This window comes from Salvelinus namaycush, chromosome 27 (genome assembly GCF_016432855.1).
Source record: "Salvelinus namaycush isolate Seneca chromosome 27, SaNama_1.0, whole genome shotgun sequence".
NCBI lineage: Eukaryota > Metazoa > Chordata > Actinopteri > Salmoniformes > Salmonidae > Salvelinus > Salvelinus namaycush.
The window spans coordinates 10,589,832-10,614,422 of NC_052333.1; the positions used below are offsets into that span (position 1 = coordinate 10,589,832).

Below are 24,591 nucleotides of genomic sequence, written 5' to 3' on the forward strand. Positions count from 1 at the left end.
TGAGATGTTGGCCTATCAGGGCCTATAGGCTACCTGTCAGTTTACATCTTGTCTAGGCTACTGTAGATTATCCTGAAATGAGATGTTGGCCTATCAGGGGCTATAGGCTACCTGTCAGTTTACATCTTGTCTAGGCTACTGTAGATTATCCTGAAATGAGATGTTGGCCTATCAGGGGCTATAGGCTACCTGTCAGTTTACATCTTGTCTAGGCTACTGTAGATTATCCTGAAATGAGATGTTGGCCTATCAGGGGCTATAAGCTACCTGTCAGTTTACATCTTGTCTAGGCTACTGTAGATTATCCTGAAATGAGATGTTGGTCTATCAGGGGCTATAGGCTACCTGTCAGTTTACATCTTGCCTACATCTTGTCTAGGCTACTGTAGATTATCCTGAAATGAGATGTTGGCCTATCAGGGGCTATAGGCTACCTGCATCTATCTCAGCTAACCATGGCAAATTTAATTACAATTATAAACCCAGATTTTAGTCTGTAGCCTATGCCTAGTCATTTACTTCCTGGTCTATGCTGACCATATATGTATTTCTATGTGTTTCTCATGCCTGCTTCCTGTGTGTTCTCTTCAACATCATCAGTTTGATGATCGGCTATTGCACCATTTCTGAACACAGTTTCAAAACCAGATTATGAAATCCCCTGACTTAGATTAGATATTTTCTATGCAACTATTACTATTCTAATCACTCTGCATAGTGCCACACCAGTGCATAGTTTACTACTGCACAGTGGATCCTTAAGGTGTTTTCTGATTTGATTGAACAGAGAGAGAGAGAGGAAGACACTGGGGAGCGATAGAGAGAGAGGTTGACAGTGGAGAACGATAGATAGAGAGGATGACTGTGAGGAACGAAAGAGAGGACACCAGTGGAGACAGATAGCGAGAGGGGATGACTGTGGGGAACGATAGGGAGAGAGGATAACTGTAGCGAACGATAGAGACAGAGGATAACTGTGGGGAACGATATAGAGAGAGAGGATAACTGTGGGGAACGATAGAGAGAGAGGATAACTGGGGAACGATAGAGAGAGAGGATAACTGTGGGGAACTATAGAGAGAGAGGATAACTGTGGGGAACTATAGAGAGAGAGGATAACTGTGGGGAATGATAGAGAAAGGATAACTGTGGGGAACGATAGAGAGAGAGGATAACTGGGGAACGATAGAGAGAGAGGATAACTGTGGGGAACGATAGAGAGAGAGGATAACTGGGGAACGATAGAGAGAGAGGATAACTGTGAGGAACTATAGAGAGAGAGGATAACTGTGGGGAACGATAGAGAGAGGATAACTGTGGGGAACGATATAGAGAGAGGATAACTGGGGAATGATAGAGAGAGAGGATAACTGTGGTGAACTATAGAGAGAGAGGATAACTGTGGGGAACGATAGAAAAAGGATAACTGTGGGGAACGATAGAGAGAGAGGATAACTGGGGAACGATAGAGAGAGAGGATAACTCTGGGGAACGATAGAGAGAGGATAACTGTGAGGAACGATATAGAGAGAGGATAACTGGGGAACGATAGAGAGAGAGGATAACTCTGGGGAACGATAGAGAGAGAGGATAACTGTGGGGACTATAGAGAGAGAGGATAACTGTGGGGAACTATATAGAGAGAGGATAACTGTGGGGACTATAGAGAGAGAGGATAACTGTGGGGAACTATATAGAGAGAGGATAACTGTGGGGAACTATAGAGAGAGAGGATAACTGGGGAACTATAGAGAGAGAGGATAACTGTGTGGAACTATATAGAGAGAGGATAACTGTGGGGAACTATATAGAGAGAGGATAACTGTGGGGACTATAGAGAGAGAGGGTAACTGTGTGGAACTATATAGAGAGAGGATAACTGTGGGGAACTATAGATAGAGAGGATAACTGGGGAACTATAGAGAGAGAGGATAACTGTGGGGACTAGAGAGAGAGAGGATAACTGTGGGGAACGATAGAGAAAGGATAACTGTGGGGAACGATAGAGAGAGAGGATAACTGGGGAATGATAGAGAGAGAGGATAACTGTAAGGAACTATAGAGAGAGAGGATAACTGTGGGGAACGATAGAGAGAGGATAACTGTGAGGAACGATATAGAGAGAGGATAACTGGGGAATGATAGAGAGAGAGGATAACTCTGGGGAACGATAGAGAGAGAGGAAACTGTGGGGACTATAGAGAGAGAGGATAACTGTGGGGAACTATATAGAGAGAGGATAACTGTGGGGAACTATAGAGAGAGAGGATAACTGGGGAACTATAGAGAGAGAGGATAACTGTGGGGAACTATATAGAGAGAGGATAACTGTGGGGAACGATAGAGAGAGAGGATAACTGGGGAACGATAGAGAGAGAGGATAACTGTGGGGAACGATATAGAGAGAGGATAACTGGGGAACGATAGAGAGAGAGGATAACTGTGAGGAACTATAGAGAGAGAGGATAACTGTGGGGAACGATAGAGAGAGGATAACTGTGGGGAACGATATAGAGAGAGGATAACTGGGGAATGATAGAGAGAGAGGATAACTGTGGTGAACTATAGAGAGAGAGGATAACTGTGGGGAACGATAGAAAAAGGATAACTGTGGGGAACGATAGAGAGAGAGGATAACTGGGGAACGATAGAGAGAGAGGATAACTGTGAGGATCTATAGAGAGAGAGGATAACTGTGGGGAACGATAGAGAGAGGATAACTGTGAGGAACGATATAGAGAGAGGATAACTGGGGAACGATAGAGAGAGAGGATAACTCTGGGGAACGATAGAGAGAGAGGATAACTGTGGGGACTATAGAGAGAGAGGATAACTGTGGGGAACTATATAGAGAGAGGATAACTGTGGGGACTATAGAGAGAGAGGATAACTGTGGGGAACTATATAGAGAGAGGATAACTGTGGGGAACTATATAGAGAGAGGATAACTGTGGGGACTATAGAGAGAGAGGATAACTGTGGGGAACTATATAGAGAGAGGATAACTGTGGGGAACTATAGATAGAGAGGATAACTGGGGAACTATAGAGAGAGAGGATAACTGTGGGGACTAGAGAGAGAGAGGATAACTGTGGGGAACTATAGAGAGAGAGGATAACTGTGGGGAACGATAGAGAAAGGATAACTGTGGGGAACGATAGAGAGAGAGGATAACTGGGGAACGATAGAGAGAGAGGATAACTGTGAGGAACTATAGAGAGAGAGGATAACTGTGGGGAACGATAGAGAGAGGATAACTGTGAGGAACGATATAGAGAGAGGATAACTGGGGAATGATAGAGAGAGAGGATAACTCTGGGGAACGATAGAGAGAGAGGAAACTGTGGGGACTATAGAGAGAGAGGATAACTGTGGGGAACTATATAGAGAGAGGATAACTGTGGGGAACTATAGAGAGAGAGGATAACTGGGGAACTATAGAGAGAGAGGATAACTGTGGGGAACTATATAGAGAGAGGATAACTGTGGGGAACTATATAGAGAGAGGATAACTGTGGGGAACTATATAGAGAGAGGATAACTGTGGGGAACTATATAGAGAGAGGATAACTGTGGGGACTATAGAGAGAGAGGATAACTGTGGGGAACTATATAGAGAGAGGATAACTGTGGGGAACTATAGAGAGAGAGGATAACTGTGGGGAACGATAGAGAGAGGATAACTGTGGGGAACGATAGAGAGAGAGGATAACTGTGAGGAACTATAGAGAGAGAGGATAACTGTGAGGAACTATAGAGAGAGAGGATAACTGTGGGGAACTATAGGGAGAGAGGATAACTGTGAGGAACTATAGAGAGAGAGAAAAAAAACTGTGGGGAACTATAGAGAGAGAGGATAACTGTGAGGAACTATAGAGAGAGAGGATAACTGTGAGGAACTATAGAGAGAGAGGATAACTGTGAGGAACTATAGAGAGAGATGATAACTGTGGGGAATGATAGAGAAAGAGGATAACTGTGAGGAACTATAGAGAGAGAGGATAACTGTGGGGAACGATAGAGAGAGGATAACTGTGGGGAACGATAGAGAGAGAGGATAACTGGGGAACGATAGAGAGAGAGGATAACTGTGAGGAACTATAGAGAGCGAGAGGATAACTGTGAGGAACTATAGAGAGAGAGGATAACTGTGGGGAACGATAGAGAGAGAGGATAACTGTGGGGAACGATAGAGAGAGAGGATAACTGTGAGGAACTATAGAGAGAGAGATGATAACTGTGGGGAACTATAGAGAGAGGGGATAACTGTGGGGAACTATAGAGAGAGAGATGATAACTGTGGGGAACTATAGAGAGAGGGGATAACTGTGGGGAACTATAGAGAGAGAGGATAACTGTGGGGAACCATAGAGAGAGAGGATAACTGTGGGGAACGATAGAGAGAGAGAAAAAAACTGTGGGGAACTATAGAGAGAGAGGATAACTGTGGGGAACGATAGAGAGAGAGGATAACTGTGGGGAACGATAGAGAGAGAGGATAACTGTGGGGAACTATAGAGAGAGAGGATAACTGTGGGGAATGATAGAGAAAGGATAACTGTGGGGAACGATAGAGAGAGAGGATAACTGGGGAACGATAGAGAGAGAGGATAACTGTGAGGAACTATAGAGAGAGAGGATAACTGTGGGGAACGATAGAGAGAGAGGATAACTGTGGGGAACTATAGAGAGAGAGGATAACTGTGGGGAACTATAGAGAGAGAGGATAACTGTGGGAAACTATAGAGAGAGATGATAACTGTGGGGAATGATAGAGAAAGAGGATAACTGTGAGGAACTATAGAGAGACAGGATAACTGTGGGGAACGATAGAGAGAGGATAACTGTGGGGAACGATAGAGAGAGAGGATAACTGGGGAACGATAGAGAGAGAGGATAACTGTGAGGAACTATAGAGAGAGAGGATAACTGTGGGGAACGATAGAGAGAGGATAACTGTGGGGAACGATATAGAGAGAGGATAACTGGGGAACGATAGAGAGAGAGGATAACTGTGGTGAATTATAGAGAGAGAGGATAACTGTGGGGAACGATAGAGAGAGGATAACTGTGGGGAACGATAGAGAGAGAGGATAACTGGGGAACGATAGAGAGAGAGGATAACTGTGAGGAACTATAGAGAGAGAGGATAACTGTGGGGAATGATAGAGAGAGGATAACTGTGAGGAACGATATAGAGAGAGGTTAACTGGGGAACGATAGAGAGAGAGGATAACTCTGGGGAACGATAGAGAGAGAGGATAACTGTGGGGAACTATATAGAGAGAGGATAACTGTGGGGACTATAGAGAGAGAGGATAACTGTGGGGAATGATAGAGAGAGAGATGATAACTGTGGGGAACTATAGAGAGAGGGGATAACTGTGGGGAACTATAGAGAGAGGGGATAACTGTGGGGAACTATAGAGAGAGAGGATAACTGTGGGGAACCATAGAGAGAGAGGATAAATGTGGGGAACGATAGAGAGAGAGAAAAAAACTGTGGGGAACTATAGAGAGAGAGGATAACTGTGGGTAACGATAGAGAGAGAGGATAACTGTGGGGAACGATAGAGAGAGAGGATAACTGTGGGGAACTATAGAGAGAGAGGATAACTGTGGGGAATGTTAGAGAAAGGATAACTGTGGGGAACGATAGAGAGAGAGGATAACTGTGGGGAACTATAGAGAGAGAGGATAACTGTGGGGAACTATAGAGAGAGAGGATAACTGTGGGAAACTATAGAGAGAGATGATAACTGTGGGGAATGATAGAGAAAGAGGATAACTGTGAGGAACTATAGAGAGAGAGGATAACTGTGGGGAACGATATAGAGAGGATAACTGTGGGGAACGATAGAGAGAGAGGATAACTGGGGAACGATAGAGAGAGAGGATAACTGTGAGGAACTATAGAGAGCGAGAGGATAACTGTGAGGAACTATAGAGAGAGAGGATAACTGTGGGGAACGATAGAGAGAGAGGATAACTGTGGGGAACGATAGAGAGAGAGGATAACTGTGAGGAACTATAGAGAGAGAGATGATAACTGTGGGGAACTATAGAGAGAGGGGATAACTGTGGGGAACTATAGAGAGAGAGATGATAACTGTGGGGAACTATAGAGAGAGGGGATAACTGTGGGGAACTATAGAGAGAGAGGATAACTGTGGGGAACTATAGAGAGAGAGGATAACTGTGGGGAATGATAGAGAAAGGATAACTGTGGGGAACGATAGAGAGAGAGGATAACTGGGGAACGATAGAGAGAGAGGATAACTGTGAGGAACTATAGAGAGAGAGGATAACTGTGGGGAACGATAGAGAGAGGATAACTGTGGGGAACGATATAGAGAGAGGATAACTGGGGAACGATAGAGAGAGAGGATAACTGTGGTGAATTATAGAGAGAGAGGATAACTGTGGGGAACGATAGAGAGAGGATAACTGTGGGGAACGATAGAGAGAGAGGATAACTGGGGAACGATAGAGAGAGAGGATAACTGTGAGGAACTATAGAGAGAGAGGATAACTGTGGGGAATGATAGAGAGAGGATAACTGTGAGGAACGATATAGAGAGAGGTTAACTGGGGAACGATAGAGAGAGAGGATAACTCTGGGGAACGATAGAGAGAGAGGATAACTGTGGGGAACTATATAGAGAGAGGATAACTGTGGGGACTATAGAGAGAGAGGATAACTGTGGGGACTATAGAGAGAGAGGATAACTGTGGGGACTATAGAGAGAGAGGATAACTGTGGGGAACTATATAGAGAGATGATAACTGTGGGGAACTATAGAGAGAGAGGATAACTGGGGAACTATAGAGAGAGAGGATAACTGTGGGGAACTATATAGAGAGAGGATAACTGTGGGGAACTATATAGAGAGAGGATAACTGTGGGGAACTATAGAGAGAGAGGATAACTGGGGAACTATAGAGAGAGAGGATAACTGTGGGGAACTATATAGAGAGAGGATAACTGTGGGGACTATAGAGAGAGAGGATAACTGTGGGGAACTATATAGAGAGAGGATAACTGTGGAGAACTATATATAGAGAGGATAACTGTGGGGAACGATAGAGAGAGAGGATAACTGGGGAACGATAGAGAGAGAGGATAACTGTGAGGAACTATAGAGAGAGAGGATAACTGTGGGGAACGATAGAGAGAGGATAACTGTGAGGAACGATATAGAGAGAGGATAACTGGGGAACGATAGTGAGAGAGGATAACTCTGGGGAACGATAGAGAGAGGAAACTGTGGGGACTATAGAGAGAGAGGATAACTGTGGGGAACTATATAGAGAGAGGATAACTGTGGGGAACTATAGAGAGAGAGGATAACTGGGGAACTATAGAGAGAGAGGATAACTGTGGGGAACTATATAGAGAGAGGATAACTGTGGGGAACTATATAGAGAGAGGATAACTGTGGGGAACTATATAGAGAGAGGATAACTGTGGGGAACTATATAGAGAGAGGATAACTGTGGGGACTATAGAGAGAGAGGATAACTGTGGGGAACTATATAGAGAGAGGATAACTGTGGGGAACTATAGAGAGAGAGGATAACTGTGAGGAACTATAGAGAGAGAGGATAACTGTGAGGAACTATAGAGAGAGAGAAAAAAACTGTGGGGAACTATAGAGAGAGAGGATAACTGTGAGGAACTATAGAGAGAGAGGATAACTGTGAGGAACTATAGAGAGAGAGGATAACTGTGAGGAACTATAGAGAGAGAGGATAACTGTGGGGAACGATAGAGAGAGAGGATAACTGTGGGGAACTATAGAGAGAGAGGATAACTGTGGGGAACTATAGAGAGAGAGGATAACTGTGGGAAACTATAGAGAGAGATGATAACTGTGGGGAATGATAGAGAAAAAGGATAACTGTGGGGAACGATAGAGAGAGGATAACTGTGGGGAACGATAGAGAGAGAGGATAACTGTGGGGAACGATAGAGAGAGAGGATAAACTGTGAGGAACGATAGAGAGAGGATAACTGTGGGGAAACGATATAGAGAAGAGGAATAACTGGGGAAGCTAGAGAGAGAGGATAACTGTGGGGACGATAGAGAGCAGAGGATAACGGGGAACGATAGAGAGAGAGGATAACTGTCGAGGAAATATAGAGAGAGGAGGATAACTGTGGGGAAAATAGGAGAGAGGATAACTGTGGGAACGATATAGAGAAAGGTAACTGTGGGGAACGATAGAGAGAGAGGATAACTCTGTTCTGGGAACGATAGAGAGAGAGGATAACTGTGGGAACTATAGAGAGAGGTACTGTGGGGGACCTTAGAGAGAAGGATAACTGTGGGACATAGAGAGAGAGGATAACTGTGGGAACTATAGAGGAGAGAGGATAACTGTGGGGAACTATATAGAGAGATGATAACTTTGGGGAACTATAGAGAGAGGATAACTCGGGGAACTATAGAGAGAGAGGATAACTGTGGGGAACTATATAGAGAGAGGATAATGTGGGGAACATCGATATAGAGAGAGGATAACTGTGGGGACTATAGAGAGAGAGGATAACTGGGAACTATAGAGAGAGAGGATAACTGTGGGGAACATATAGAGTACGGAGGATACGTGGGGACTATAGAGAGAGAGGATAACTGTGGTGGAAACTATTAGAGAGAGGATAACTGTGGGGAACTATATAGAGAGAGGATAACTGGTGGGAACGATAGAGAGAGAGGAAACTGGGGGAAGATAGAGAGAGAGGATAACTGTGAGGGAACTATAGAGAGAGAGGATAAATGTGGGGAACGATAGAGAGAGGATAACTGTGAGGAAGATATAGAGAGAGGATAACTGGGGAATGATAGAGAGAGACGGATAACTCTGGGGAACGATAGATGAGAGAGGAACTGTGGGACTATAGAGAGAGAGGATAACTTGGGGAAACTATATAGAGAGAGGATAACTGTGGGGAACTATAGAGAGAGAGGATAACTGTGAGGGAACGATAGAGAGAGGAATAGAACTGTGGGGAACGATAGAGAGAGGATAACTGGGGAACTGATAGAGAGAGGGGATAACTGTGGGGAACTATAGAGAGAGAGGTATAACTGATGGAGGAGGAACCAATAGAGAGAGAGGAAACTGTGGGGAACGATAGAGAAGAGAGAAAAAACTGTGGGGAAAACTATAGAGAGAGGAGAGGATAACTGTGGGAACGATAGAGAGAGAGGTAACTGTGGGGGAACGTGGGAGGAGGAATAATGTGGGGAACTATAGAGAGAGAGGATAACTGTGGGAATGAGATAGAGAAAGGGATAAGGAACTGGAGAGGAACGGATAGGAGAGAGAGGATAACTGGGGAACCGATAGAGAGAGAGGATAACTGTGAGAACTATAGAGAGAGAGGATAACTGTGGGGAAACGATAGTAGAGAGAGGATAACTGTGGGAAGATATAGAGAGAGGATAACTGTGGGACGATAGAGAGAGAGGATAAACTGTGGTGAATCTATAGAGAGAGAGATAAATGTGGGGACGGATAGAGAGAGGATAACTGTGGGGAACGATAGAGAGAGAGGATAAACTGGGGAACGATAGAGAGAGAGGATAACTGTGAGGAACTATAGAGAGAGAGGATAACTGTGGGAACGATAGAGAGAGGATAACTGTGAGGAACGATTATAGAGAGAGGATAACTGGGGAACGATTAGAGAGAGAGGATAACTTGGGAACGATAGAGGAGAGGATAACTGTGGGGAACTATATGAGGAGGGGCATAACTGTGGGGGAACTATAGAGAGAAGAGGTAACTGTGGGGACCTATAGAGAGAGAGGATAAAACTGTGGGGAACTATATAGAGAGAGGATAACTGTGGGGAACTATATAGAGAGAGGATAACTGTGGACATAGAGAGAGAGATACTGGGAACTATAGAGAGAGAGGATAACTGTGGGAACTATATAGAGAGAGGATAACTGTGGGGAAACTTATAGAGAGAGGATAACTGTGGGGAACTATAGAGAGAGAGGATAACTGTGGGAACTATAGAGAGAGAGGATAACTGTGGGAACTATAGAGAGAGGATAACTGTGGGGAACGATAGAGAGAGGATAACTGTGTGGGAACTATATAGAGAGAGGATAACTGGGGGAACTGATATAGAGAGAGGATAACTGTGGGAACGTAGAGAGAGGAAACTGGGGAACATAGAGAGATGAGGATAACTGTGAGGAACTATAGAGAGAGAGGATAACTGTGGGAACGATGGAGAGAGGATACTGTGGGAGCTAGAGAGAGGATAACTGGGAATGATAGAGATAGAGGATAAACTCTGGGGAACGATAAGAGCGAGGAAATGTGGGGACTATAGAGAGAGAGGATAACTGTGGGGAACTATATAGAGAGAGGATAACTGTGGGGAACTATAGAGGAGAGGATAATGCTGGAGATACTTATAGAGAGAGAGGATAAACTGTGGGGACACTATATAGAGAGAGGATAACTGTGGGGAACTATATAGAGAGAGGATTAACTGTGGGGAACTATAGATAGAGATGGATAACTGTGGGGAACTATATGAGAGAGAGGATAAACTGTGGGGAATATATAGAGAGAGGATAACTGGGGGAACGATAGAGAGAGAGGATAAACTGGGGAACGATAGAGAGAGAGGATAACTGGGAGGAACTATAGAGAGAGAGGATAACTGTGGGGAACGTAGAGGAGGATAACTGTGGAACGTATAGAGAGAGGATAACTGGGGAATGATAGAGAGAGAGGATAAATCTGGGGAACTTAGAGGAGGAGAAATGTGGGGACTATAGAGAGAGAGATAACTGTGGGGAACTATAGAGAGAGAGGATAACTGGGGAACTATAGAGAGAGAGGATAACTGTGAGGGAAACTATATAGAGAGAGGATAACTTGGGTGAGATATAGAGAGAGAGGATAACTGTGGGGATATAATAGAGGAGAGGATAACTGGGGGAACTATATGAGAGAGGATAACTGTGGGGAACGATAGAGAGAGAGGATAAAACTGGGTGGGAACGATAGAGAGAGAGGAATAACTGTGAGGAACTATAGAGAGAGAGGATAACTGTGGGAACGATAGAGAGAGGATAACTGTGGGAACGAATAGAGAGAGGATAACTGGGGAATGATGAGAGAGAGTTTGATAATCTGGGGGAACATACGGAGAGAGAGGATAACTGTGGGGAACTATAGAGAGAGAGGATAACGTGGGGAACATATAGAGAGAGGATAACTGTGGGGAACTATAGAGAGAGAGGATAACTGTGGGGAACTGATAGAGAGCGGATACTGTGGGGAACGATAAGAGAGAGGATAACTGTGAGGAACTATAGGGGACAGAGAGAGGATAACTGTGGGGAATAAATAGAGAGAGAGGATAACTGTGGGGACATAAGAGAGGAGAACTGTGGGGAACGATAGAGAGAGAGAAAAACTGTGGGGAACTATGAGAGAGAGGATAACTGTGTGGGAACAAAAACGGAATAGAGAGAGAGGATAACTGTGGGGAACGATTAGCAGAGAGAGGATAACTGTGGGAAACTATGGGATAGATCCAGAGAGAGTGAATAACTGTGGGGAATCGATAGAGAGAGAGGATAACTGTGGGGAACGATAGAGAGAGAGGATAACTGGGGAACGACTATGAGAGAGAGGATAACTGTGAGGGACTAGTTAGAGAGAGAGGATAACTGTGGGGAACGATAGTAGAGAGAGGATAACTGTGGGAACGATAAGAGAGAGAGGATAACTGGGAACGATAGAGAGAGAGTATAAGTGGGAACTATAGAGGAGAGAGTGATAACTGGGGGAATGATAGAGAGAGGATAACTGTGAGGAACGATATAGAGAGAGTTAACTGGGGAACGATAGAGAGAGAGGATAACTTGGGGAACGATAGAGAGAGAGGATAACTTGGGGGACTATATAGAGAGAGGATAACTGTGTGGACTGATAGAGAGAGAGGATAAACTGTGGGGATATAGAGAGAGAGGATAACTGTGGGGACATAAGAGAGAGAGGATAACTGTGGGAACTATATAGAGAGAGATTAACTGTGGGGAACTATAGAGAGAGAGGATAACTGGGGGAACTATAGAGAGAGAGTGATAACTGTGGGGAACTATAAGAGAGAGGATACTGTGGGGAGAACTATATAGAGAGAGGATAACTTTGGGGAACTATAGAGAGAGAGGATAACTGGGGAACTATAGAAGAGAGAGGATAACTGTGGGGAAAATATATAGAGAGAGGATAAATGTGGGGACATAGAGAGAGAGGATAACTGTGGGGAATATATAGAGAGAGGATAACTGTGGGGAACTATATAGAGAGAGGAAACTTGGGGAACGATAGAGAGAGAGGATAACTGGGAAAGATAGAGAGAGAGGATAACTGTGAGGAACTATAGAGAGAGAGGATAAGTGGGGAACGATAGAGAGGGATAACTGTGAGGAACGATATAGAGAGAGGATAACTTGGGGAATGATAGAGAGAGAGGATAACTTGGGGAACGATAAGAGAGAGAGGAAACTGTGGGGACTATAGAGAGAAGAGGATAACTGTGGGGCCTATTATGAGAGAGAGGATAACTGTGGGAACTATAGAGAGAGAGATAACTGTGGGGAACTATAGAGAGAGAGGATAACTGTGGGGAAACTATATAGAGAGAGGATAAACTGTGAGGTGAACTATATAGAGAGAGGGATAACGTGGGAACTATATAGAGAGAGGATAACTGTGGGGAACTATAAGAGAGAGGATAACTGTGGGACTATAGAGAGAGAGGATAACTGTGGGAATATAATAGAGAGAGGATAACTGTGGGGAACTATAGAGAGAGAGGATAACTGTGGGGAGATAGAGAGAGGATAACTGTGGGAACGATAGAGAGAGAGGATAACTGTGGGAAATGATAGAGAGAGAGGATAACTGTGAGGAACTATAGAGAGAGAGGATAACTGTGGGGAACGATAGGAGAGAGAGGATAACTGTGAGGGAACATATAGAGAGGGAATAAAAAAACTTGGGGAATATGAGAGAGAGGATAACTGTGGGAACTATAGAGAGAGAGGATCAACTGTGAGGAATATAGAGAGAGAGGTAACTGTGGGATTATGAGAGAGAGGATAACTGTGGGGAACGATAGAGAGAGAGAGGATAACGTGGGGAACTATAGAGAGAGAGGATAACTGTGGGGACTATAGAGAGAAGGATTAACTGTGGGGAACTATAGAGAGAGAGATAACTTGGGGAACTATAGAGAAGAGGATAACTGTGGGACTATAGAGAGAGAGGATAACTTGGGGAACGATATAGAGAGAGGAATAACTGTGGGGAACATAGAGAGAGAGGATAACTGGAGGGAACATAGAGAAGAGGTAACTGTGAGGAAAACTATAAGAGAGAGGATAACTGTGGGACCTATAGAGAGAGAGGATAACTGTAATAAGAAGAGAATGTGGGAACGATTTAGTAGAGAGAGGATAACTGTAGGTATAGAGAGAAGAGATGAACTGTGGGGAACTATAGAGAGAGGGATAACTGTGGGGAAACTATAGAGAGAGAGATGATAACGTGGGGACTATAGAGAGAGAGGATAACTGTGGGAGAACTATAGAGAGAGAGGATTAACGTGTGGGAAACTATAAGAGAGAGGATAACTGTGGGAACGATAGAGAGAGTGAGATAAAACTTGGGGAACTATAGAGAGAGAGGATAACTGTGGGAACGTAGAGAGAGAGGATAACTGTGAGGAACGTTAGAGAGACGAGAGGATAACTGTGGGGAGACTATAGAGAGAGAGGATAAATGTGGGAATGAATAAGAGAAAGGAAACTGTGGGGGACGATAGAGAGAGAGGATAACTGGGGAAAGATAGAGAGAGAGGATAACTGTGGGAACTATAGAGAGAGAGATAACTGTGGGGACGATAGAGAGAGAGGTAACTGTGGGGAACGATTATAGAGAGAGGATAACTGGGAACGTATAGATAGGAGAGGATAAACTGTGGGACTATAGAGAAGAGAGATAACTGTGGGGAACCTAGAGAGAGAGGATAACTGTGGGGAAGCTAGGAGAGAGGAAATGGGGAACTATAGAGAGAGGATAACTGTTGAGGAACTATAGAGAGAGAGGATAACTGTGGGGAATATAGAGAGAGGATAACTGTGGGAACATATAGAGAGAGGATAACTGGGGAACATAGAGAGAGAGGATAACCTGGGGAACATAGAGAGAGAGGATAACTGTGGGGAATAATAGAGAGAGGATAACTGGGGGACTATAGAGAGAGAGGATAACTTTGGGGAACTATAGAGAGAGAGGATAACTGTGGGGAAACTATAGAGAGAGAGGATAACTGTGGGGAACTATATAGAGAGAGGATAACTGTGGGGAACTATAGAGAAGAGGAAACTGGGAACTAAGAGAGAGGAAACTGGGGGAACTATAGAGAGAGGATAACTGTGGGGAGAACTATATAGAGAGAGGATAACGTGGGAACGTATAGAGAGAGAGGATAACTGGAAATAGAGAGAGAGGCAACTGTGGGGACATATGAGAGAGAGGATAAACTGTGGGGAACTATATACAGAGAGCGGATAGAACTGTGGGGAACTATAGAGAGAGGGATAACTGGGGAACTATAGAGAGAGAGATAAACTGTGGGGAACTATATAGAGAGAGGATAACTGTGGGAACTATAGAGAGAGAGGATAACTGAATGGGGAACTATATAGAGAGAGGATTAACTGTGGGGAACTATATGAGAGAGGATAACTGTGGGGAACGATAGAGAGAGAGGATAAACTGGGAACGATAGAGAGAGAGGATAACTGTGAGGAACAAAAACTATAGAGAGAGAGGAAACTGTGGGGAACATAGAGAGAGGATAACTGTGAGGAACATATAGAGAGAGGATAACTGGGGAACTATAGAGAGAGAGGATAACTGGGGAACATGAGAGACGAGGAAATTGGGACTTTAGAGAGAGAGGATAACGTGGGGAACATATAGAGAGAGTGATAACTGTGGGAACTATAGAGAGAGAGGCTAGATAAACGGGGAACTCATAGAGAGAGAGGATAAATGTGTGGGGAACATAGAGAGAGGATAACTGTGGGGAACGATAAGATAGGAGGATAACGTGGGGGAAACTATAAGAGAGGGTAAACTTGTGAAACTATAGAGAGAGGATAACATGTGGACTATAGAGAGGAGAGGATAACTGTGGGGATATATAGAGAGGATAACTGTGGGAACTATTAGAGAGAGAGGTAAACTGTGGGAACATAGAGAGAGGATAACTGTGGGGAACATAGAGAGAGAGGATAACTGTGGGAAACTATAGAGAGAGGGGATAACTGTTGGGAACTATAGAGAGAGAGGATAACTGTGGGTGAACATACGAGGTAAGGGAAGATAGAGAGAGATAAACGTGGAAACGATAGAGAGGAAAAACTGATATGAGAGAGAGAGGATAACTGTGGGGAAACGATAGAGTAGAGAGGATAAACTGTGGGGAAACGATAGAGAGAAAGAGGATAACTGTGGGGAACTATAGAGAGAGGGATAACTTGTGGGGAATGATAGAGAAAGGATAACTGGTGGGGAACGATAGAGAGAGAGGGATAACTGGGGAACGATTAGAGAGAGAGGGATAACTGGAGAGCAACTATAGAAGAGAGAGGATAAAACGGTGGGGAACGATAAGAGAGAGGATAACGTGGGAAACTATGAGGAGGTAACTGGAATACTAAGAGAGAGGATAACTGGGGAAAGACTATGAGAGACGAGCGATAATCTGTGGGGAACGATAAGAAAGAGGATACGTGAGAAACTATGAGAGCAGGAAACTGATGACCGAGAGAGAGGATTAACTGTGGGACGATAGAGAGAGAGGATAATGGGGCATAGAGAGAGAGGATAACTGTGAGGACTCATAAGAGAGAGGTTAACTGTGAGGGAACGATAAGAGAGAGGGATAACTGCTGGGAACGATAGAGAGAGAGGATAATGGGGAACGTTATAGAGAAGAGGATAACTGTGGTGGTATAGAGAGAGAGGATAACTGTGCGGGACGATAGAGAGAGGATAACTGTGGGGAACATGAGAGAGAGGATAATGTGGGGAACGAATTAGTAGAGGAGGAGATCTAACTGTGAGGAACTATAGAGAGAGAGGCATAACTTCGGGGAATGATATAAGAGAGAGGAGAACTGTGAGGGAACGATATAGAGAGAGGTAAAACTGTGGGGGAACGTAAAGAGAGAGGACTACTGGGGTGGAACATAGAGAGAGAGGATAACTTGGGGAACTATAAGAGAGAGGATTAAACTGTGGGGGAATATTAGAGAGCAGCAGGATAAATGTGGGGAACTATAGAGGGGAGAGAGGATAAACTGTGGGAACTTATAGAGAGAGGGATAACTGTGGGGAAACTAATAGAGAGAGGGGATAACTGTGGGGAAACTATGAGGAAGAAACTGGGATAGAGAGAAGAGGATAAACTGGGGAACGATAGAGAGAGAGCGAAACTGTGAGGAACTATAGAGAGAGAGGATACTGTGGGAACGATAGAGAGAGGAGGATTAACTGTAGAGGAACGATAAGAGAGAGGATAACTGGGGAATGATAGAGAGAGAGGATAACTGGGGGAATCGTATAGAGAAAGGAAACTGTGGGGACTATAGAGAGGAGAGGATAAACGTGGGGAACTATAGACGAGAGAGGATAACTGTGGGGAACTATAGAGAGAGAGGATAACTGTGGGAAACGTAGAGAGAGAGATAACTGTGGGGAGAAGATAGAGGAGAGAGGCTAAACTGTGAGAACTATAGAGAGAGGACGGGGAACGATATAAGGAAACTGTGGGGAAACGTATAGAGAGAGAGGATAACTTGGACGTGAGAGAGGAAACTGGACATGGACGAAGAGTAATTGAGGAACTATAGAGAAACTGTGAAGGAGGAGAACGACGGTCGAAACGAAGAGAGAGAGGAAAAGGGGAGGAACGATAGATGAGGGAGGTGAAAACTGGAATGAGAGGAGGAGAGGGGATAAGCGGGGAAATAAGTAGGAGATGAAGCGGGGATATAGAGAGGGAGGATAACTGTGTTTGGGAAACATACGAATTGACTGTTAGACGGATAACTGTGGGGAACTCTAGAGAGAGAGGAACTGTGGGGAATGTAGAGAAAGGATAACTGTGGGGAAACGTAGAGAGGAGAGGTTAACGTGGGGAGGAACGATAGAGTAGAGAGAGAGGATAACTGTGAGGAACTATAGAGTGCGAGAGGATAATGTGGGGAAGACATAGAGAGACGGATAACTGTGGGGAACGATATAGAAGAGGATAACTGGGAACGATAGAGAGAGAGGATAACTGTGGTGAATTATAGAGAGAGAGGATAAACTGTGGGGAACGATAGACGCGAGGATAACTGGGGGAAGATTGCGAGAGAGAGGATAACTGGGGAACGATAGAGAGAGAGGGATAACTGTGAGGAACTTATAGAGAGAGAGGATAACTGTGGGGAATGATAGAGAGGGATAACACTGTGGGAAACGATATAGCAGAGAGGTTAAACGTGGGACACGATAGACGAGAGAGGATAACTCTGGGGAACGATAGAGAGAGGGATAACTGTGGGGAACTATATAGAGAGAGGATAATTGGGGGACTATAGAGAGAGAGGATAACTTTTGGGGACTATAGAGAGAGAGGATAACTGTGGGGACATAGAGAGAGAGGAAACTGTGGGGAACTATTATAGAGAGATGAATAACGGCTAGGGAACTATACGAGAGACGAGGATAACTGGGAACTAGTAGAGAGAGAGGATAACTGTGGGGAACTATATAGAGAGAGGATAACTGTGGGGCAACTATATAGAGAGAGGACTAACGTGGGGAACTATAGAGAGAGAGGATAACTGGGGAACTATTAGAGAGAGAGGATAACTGTGGGGAACTATATAGAGAGAGGATAACTGTGGGGACTTATAGAGAGAGACGGATAACTGTGGGAACTAATAGGAGAGGAAACTCCGTGGAGAACTATATATAGAAGAGGAGTAACGTGGGGAACGATAGAGAGAGATGGGATTAACTGGGGGGGGGGGGGGGGGAAGTCACTTAGGAAAACAGATAGAGAAGAGAGGATAACCTGTGAGGAAACTATAGAGAGAGAGGATAACTGTGGGGAACGATATGAGAGAGGATAACGTGAGGAACGATATGAGAGGAGGTATAACTGGGGAACGATAAGATAAGAGAGAGGATAACTCTGGGGAACGATAGAGAGAGCGGAAACTGTGGGGACTATAGAGAGAGAGGATAACTGTGGGGAAACTATATAGAGAAGAGGAAAACTGTGGACCTGAAGGGGATGGGAACTATAGAGAGAGAGGATACTGGGGAAACTATAAGAGAGAGGATAACGTGGGGAACTATATAGAGAGAGGTAACTGTGGGGAACTATATAGAGAGAGGATAACTGTGGGGAACTGAGAGAAGGATAATGGATATAAGAGAGAGGATAAACTGTGGGGAATATATAAAGAGGATAGTGGGAATAGAAATAACTGTGGGGACTATAGAGGGAGAGGATAACTGTGGGGAAACTATATAGAGAGAGGGATAACTGTGGGGAAAACTATAAGAGAGAGGATAACGTGAGGAACTATAGAGAGAGGGATAACTGATATGAAGAGGATAATTGAAAATAGAGAGAGAGAAAAAAACTGTGGGGAACTATAGAGAGAGGAGGATAACTGTGAGGAACTATAGATGAGAGAGGAAAATGTGAGGAAAATATAGAGAGAGAGAGATAACTGTGAGGAACATAGACGAGAGGGGGGGGGAGGATAACTGTGGGGAAACGATAGAGAGAGAGGGATAACTGTTGGGGAACTATAGAGAGAGAGGCAACTGTGGGGAACTATAAGATTTTTTCGAGGATAACTGTGGGAAACATAGAGAGAGATGATAACTGTGGGATGATAGAGGAAGAGGATAAACTAGTGAGGAACTATAGAGAGCGAGGATTAACTGTGGGGAACGATAGAGAGAGGATAACTGTGGGGAACGATAGAGAGAGAGGATAACTGGGGAAACGACTAGAGAGGAGAGGATAACTGTGAGGAAACTATAGAGAGCGAAGAGGATACTGTGAGAACAGGGAAGGTAACGTGGATGAAGAGAGAGGTATTGAGAACGGGATTTTACTGATGATAGAGAGGAACATGACGATGAGGAGAGGGATAACGTGAAATGAGCGGGTAACTGGGGAATAGAGACGGGATAACTGTGGAGGAAGGGTATAGCAGAGAGAGATGATAACTGTGGGGAACTATAGAAGAGCGGGGATAACTGATGGGGAACTATAAACGAGAGAGATGATAACTGTGGGGAAACTATAGAGAGAGGGATAAATGTGGGAAATCTATAGAGAGAGAGGATAACTGTGGGTGAACATAGAGAGAGAGGGATAACTGGGGGGAAACGATAGAGAGAGAAGAAAAAAAACTGTGGGGAACTATAGAGAGAGAGGATAACTGTGTGGGAACGATAGAGGAGAGAGAGATAACTGTGACGGGAACGATAGAGAGAGAGGCTAACTGTGGGGAAACTATAGAGAGAGAGGATAACTGTGGGAATGATAGAGAAAGGATAAACTGTGGGGAACGATAGAGAGAGAGGATAAACTGGAGGAACGATAGAGAGAGAGGATAACTTGTAGGAACTATAGAGAGAGAGTGATAAACTGTGGGGAACGATAGAGAGAGGATAACTGTGGGAAACAGATTATAGAGAGAGGATAATGGGGACGATTAGAGAGAGAGGATAACGTGGTGAATTATAGAGAGAGAGGATAACTGGGGGGAACGATAGAGAGAGGATAACTGTGGGGAACGATAGAGAGAGAGGATAACTTGGGGAACGATAGAGAGAGAGGATAAACTGTGAGGAAACTATTAGAGGAGAGGATAACTGTGGGGAATTGATAGAGAGAGGATAACGGTGAGAACGATATAGAGAGAGGTTAACTGGGGAACGATAGAGAGAGAGGATAAACTCTGGGAACGATAGAGAGAGAGGATACTGTGGGGAACTATATAGAGAGAGGACTAACTGTTGGGGACTATAGAGAGAGAGGAAACTGTGGGGACTATAGAGAGAGAGGATAACTGTAGGGGACTATAGAGAGAGAGGATAACGTGGGGAACTATATAGCGAGAGGATAACTGTGGGAACTATAGAGAGAGAGGATAACGGGGAATTATAGAGAGGAGGATAACTGTGGGGAAACTATATAGAGAGAGGATAACTGTGGCGGAAACTATATAGAGAGAGGATAACTGTGGGAACTCTAGAGAGAGAGGATAACTGGGGGAGGGAACTATAGAGGAGAGAGATAACTGTGGGGAACCTATATAGAGAGAGGATAACTGTGGGGACTATAGAGGAGAGGATAAACTGTGGGGAACTATATAGAGAGAGATAAATGTGGGGAATATAGAGAGAGGAGGAGAAACTGTGTTAGGGAACTATAGAGAGAGAGGATAAACGGTGGGGAAAACTAATAGAGAGAGATGATAAACTGTGGGAAGGATAGAGAAAAAGGATAACTGTTGGGAACGATAGAGAGAGGAGAACTGTGGGGAACGATAGAGAGAGAGGATTAACTGTGTGGGAACGATAGAGAGAGAGGATAACTGTGAGGAACTATAGAGAGAGAGAGGATAACTGTGAGGAACTATAGAGAGAGAGAATAACTGTGGGGAATGATAGAGAGAGGATAACTGTGGGGAACGATAGAGAGAGAGGATAACTGTGATGAACTATAGAGAGAGAGAGGATAACTGTGGGGAACTTTAGAGACAGGGGATAACTGTGGGGAACGATAGAGAGAGGATAACTGTGGGGAACGATAGAGAGAGAGGATAACTGTGGGGAACGATAGAGAGAGAGGAAATTTGAGAAAATATAGAGAGAGAGATGATAATTGGGGAAACTACTAGAGAGCGTTGATAAACTGTGGGAACCCATAGAGAGAGAGGGATTACTGTGGGGAACTATAGAGAGAGAGGATAACTGTGGGGAACGATAGAGAGAGAGGATAACTGTGGGGAACGATAGAGAGAGAGGATAACTGTGAGGAACGATAAAGAGAGAGGATAACTGTGAGGAACTATAGAGAGAGAGAAAAAAACTGTGGGGAACTATAGAGAGAGAGGATAACTGTGGGGAATGATAGGGAGAGAGGATAACTGTGAGGAACTATAGAGAGAGAGGAATACTGTGAGGAACTTATAGAGAGATAGTCATACCTGTGGGGAACCATAGAGAGAGAGGATAACTGTGAGGAAACTATAGAGAGAGAAGGTAAACGTGCGGGAACGATAGAGGAGAGAGGATACTGTGGGGTAACCATAGAGAGAGAGGATAACTGTGGGGAACCATAGAGAGAGAGAAAAAAACTGTGGGGAACTATAGAGAGAGAGGATAACTGTGGGGAACTATAGAGAAAGAGGATAACTGTGAGGAACGATAGAGAGAGAGGATAACTGTGAGGAACTATATAGAGAGAGGATACCTGTGGGGAACGATAGAGAGAGAGGATAACTGTGGGGAACGATAGAGAGAGAGGATAACTGTGAGGAACGATAAAGAGAGAGGATAACTGTGAGGAACTATAGAGAGAGAGGATAACTGTGAGGAACTATAGAGAGTGAGGATAACTGTGAGGAACGATAAAGAGAGAGGATAACTGTGAGGAACTATAGAGAGAGGATAACTGGTGAGGGACCTATAGAGGAGAAGAGATAAAGTGAGGAACGATAAAGAGAGAGGATAACTGTGAGGAACTATAGAGAGAGAGGATAACTGTGAGGACGATAGAGAGAGAGGATAAACTGTGAGGGGGGGAAACTAATAGAGAGATGATAACTGTGAGGAACTATATAGAGAGATGATAACTGTGAGGAACGATAGAGAGAGAGGATAACTGTGAGGAACTATATAGAGAGAGGATAACTGTGAGGAACTATAGAGAGTGAGGATAACTGTGAGGAACGATAAAGAGAGAGGATAACTGTGAGGAACTATAGAGAGAGGATAACTGTGAGGAACTATAGAGAGAGAGGATAACTGTGAGGAACGATAAAGAGAGAGGATAACTGTGAGGAACTATATAGAGAGATGATAACTGTGAGGAACTATAGAGAGAGAGGATAACTGTGAGGAACGATAAAGAGGGATTTTAGCCTATGGCAACTCCACAGACGTGTAGGCTGCAGCATTACCACTAGACCAGCCAGGCCACTGCCCAGTAACCTCTATGTAACCTGTGTGTGACCTTTATGTGACCTCAGTGTGTTGTGTCGTAGGATCAAGGTGAACGACCAGATTGTGGAGGTGGACGGCACCAGTCTGGTGGGAGTGACCCAGAGCTTTGCTGCCTCCGTCCTGAGGAACACCCAGGGAGTGGTCAGGTAATACCAACAGTAACATTCATAAAACAATATATTTAATTTCTTTATCCAGATGAGTCCAAGGTACCACAAAGTGGCATAAACCACAGCAGTCATGGTCATGAGAGAACAAGGACAGAACCGCGCCTACTCTGGGGTCTCTACCTCTCTACCACTCTACCTCTCTCTACCTCTCTACACCTCTCTCCACCTCTCTCTACCTCTCTCTACCTCTCTCTACCTCTCTCCACCTATCCCACATCTCGCACCTCTCCTACCTCTTACCTGTCTACCTCTCTCCACTATCTACCTTCTTACCTCTCTATACCTCTATACCTCTCTCACTCTCTCTTACCTATTACCTCTCTTCTACCTCTACTCCACCTCTCTCTCCACCCTCTCTACCTCTCTCTACCTTCTCTACCTTCTCCACCTATCTCCCCCTCTCTCTACCTCTCTCTACCTCTCTACCTCTCTACATTCTCCACAATATCTACCTCTCTCTACCTGCTCTCACCTATCTCACCTCCTCCTATACTATCTCCACCTCTCTCTAAATCTCTCATACCTCTCTCCACCTCTCTCTCACCTCTCTCTACACTCTCTACCTCTCTCCTACCTCTTCTACCTCTCTATACCTCTCTACACCTCTCCTTCTACCTCTCCTCTACATCTCTCCCTCTCTCTTCAGTCCTCTCTCTATCTCTCTTTCAGCCTCTCCTATCTCTCTCGCACTCATCTACCTTCTCCTCTTCTTCCTCTCTCATACCTCTCTCTTCGTCTCTCTACTCTCTCTCTCATCCATCTCTCTCCTCTCTACTAGTCCTCTCCTCCCTCTCGCTCTTCATCCTCTCTCTTCTCTCTCAGTACCTCTCTCCACCTCTCTCTTCAGTCCTCTCTATCCTCTCTGCTCTATCGTCCTCCTCTACCTCTCTCTCACCTCTCTCTACCTCTCTTACACCTCTCTCCACTCGCTCCACTATCTACCTCTTACCTATATCAAACTATAGATACATATATATACCTCTCTACCTCTAGGAAATATCTACATATCTCTAACTATAAGCAATCATAAAACTCTACCTATATCTAACTCATCTTCTAACTCTCTCTACCTCTCTCTAAATCATATAACTATATACCTCTCTAACCTCTCTACCTATTCTCTACCTACTCTCTACATCTCTATACATCTATCCACCTCAACTCTCTACCTCTTACCTCTCTAAACTCTCTCCACCTCTCTCTACCTATCTCTAACCTCTCCTGACAACTCTCTCTACCTCTCTTCTACCTCTCTCCACCTCTCTCTACCTATCTCTACATATCTACCTCTCTACTCTCTCTCTAACCTCTCTCTACTCTCTCTACCTCTCTCTACCTAGCTAACTCTCTTACTCATCGCTCTAACTCTCTCTACCTATATAAATCTCTCTACCTCTCTCTACCTATCTACACTATCTAACTCTCTCTACCTATCTCTAATATACTACCTAATATCACCTCTACTATAGAATATCTCTACCTCTATACCTATAATACTCTCCACTCTCTAACCTATCTACCGCTCATACACCTCTCTCATACCTATATCTACCTATCTAACTCTCTTACCTCGCTCTACTATCTCTACCTCTCTCTACCTTCTCTACCTATCTCTACATATCTACTTCTACCTCTCTACCTCTCTACATCTCTACACTATCTATACATATCTCTACCTACTATTACCTACTCTATACCGCTATTACCTTCTAACTCTTACCTCCTCTACCTCTCATCTACCGTTCTCTTCTACCTCTCTCTACCTTCTCTCTACCTATCTCGACCTCTCTACCTCTCTTACCTCTCTACCTCTCCTACCTCTCTATACCTCTCTCTACCTCTCTCTACCTCTCTATACCTCTCTACCTATCTACCCCTATCTACCTCTCTATACCTCTCTCTACCTCTCTATACCTCTCTATACCTCTCTTCTCTCTAAAACAACACAACCCCCTCTCATCCTCACTTTTCACTCTACTTCCCTCCCACATATTTCCTCTCTCCTTCTCACCATCCACCCCTACAAAATGCATCTTAACGACTTCATCTCCCA

The 24,591-nt window shown here is 44.3% G+C and overlaps 1 protein-coding gene across 1 annotated transcript in view; it reads left to right on the forward strand.

Moving 5' to 3' along the window:
• Nucleotides 1-24,591, forward strand: part of ppp1r9a (protein phosphatase 1, regulatory subunit 9A) — a 146,731-nt gene that overhangs the window by 61,109 nt on the left and 61,031 nt on the right. Inside the window, exon 5 of the mRNA XM_038966459.1 lies at nucleotides 22,410-22,514. Coding sequence (XP_038822387.1) covers nucleotides 22,410-22,514 — 105 coding nt within the window. The remainder of the gene's footprint in view (nucleotides 1-22,409; nucleotides 22,515-24,591) is intronic.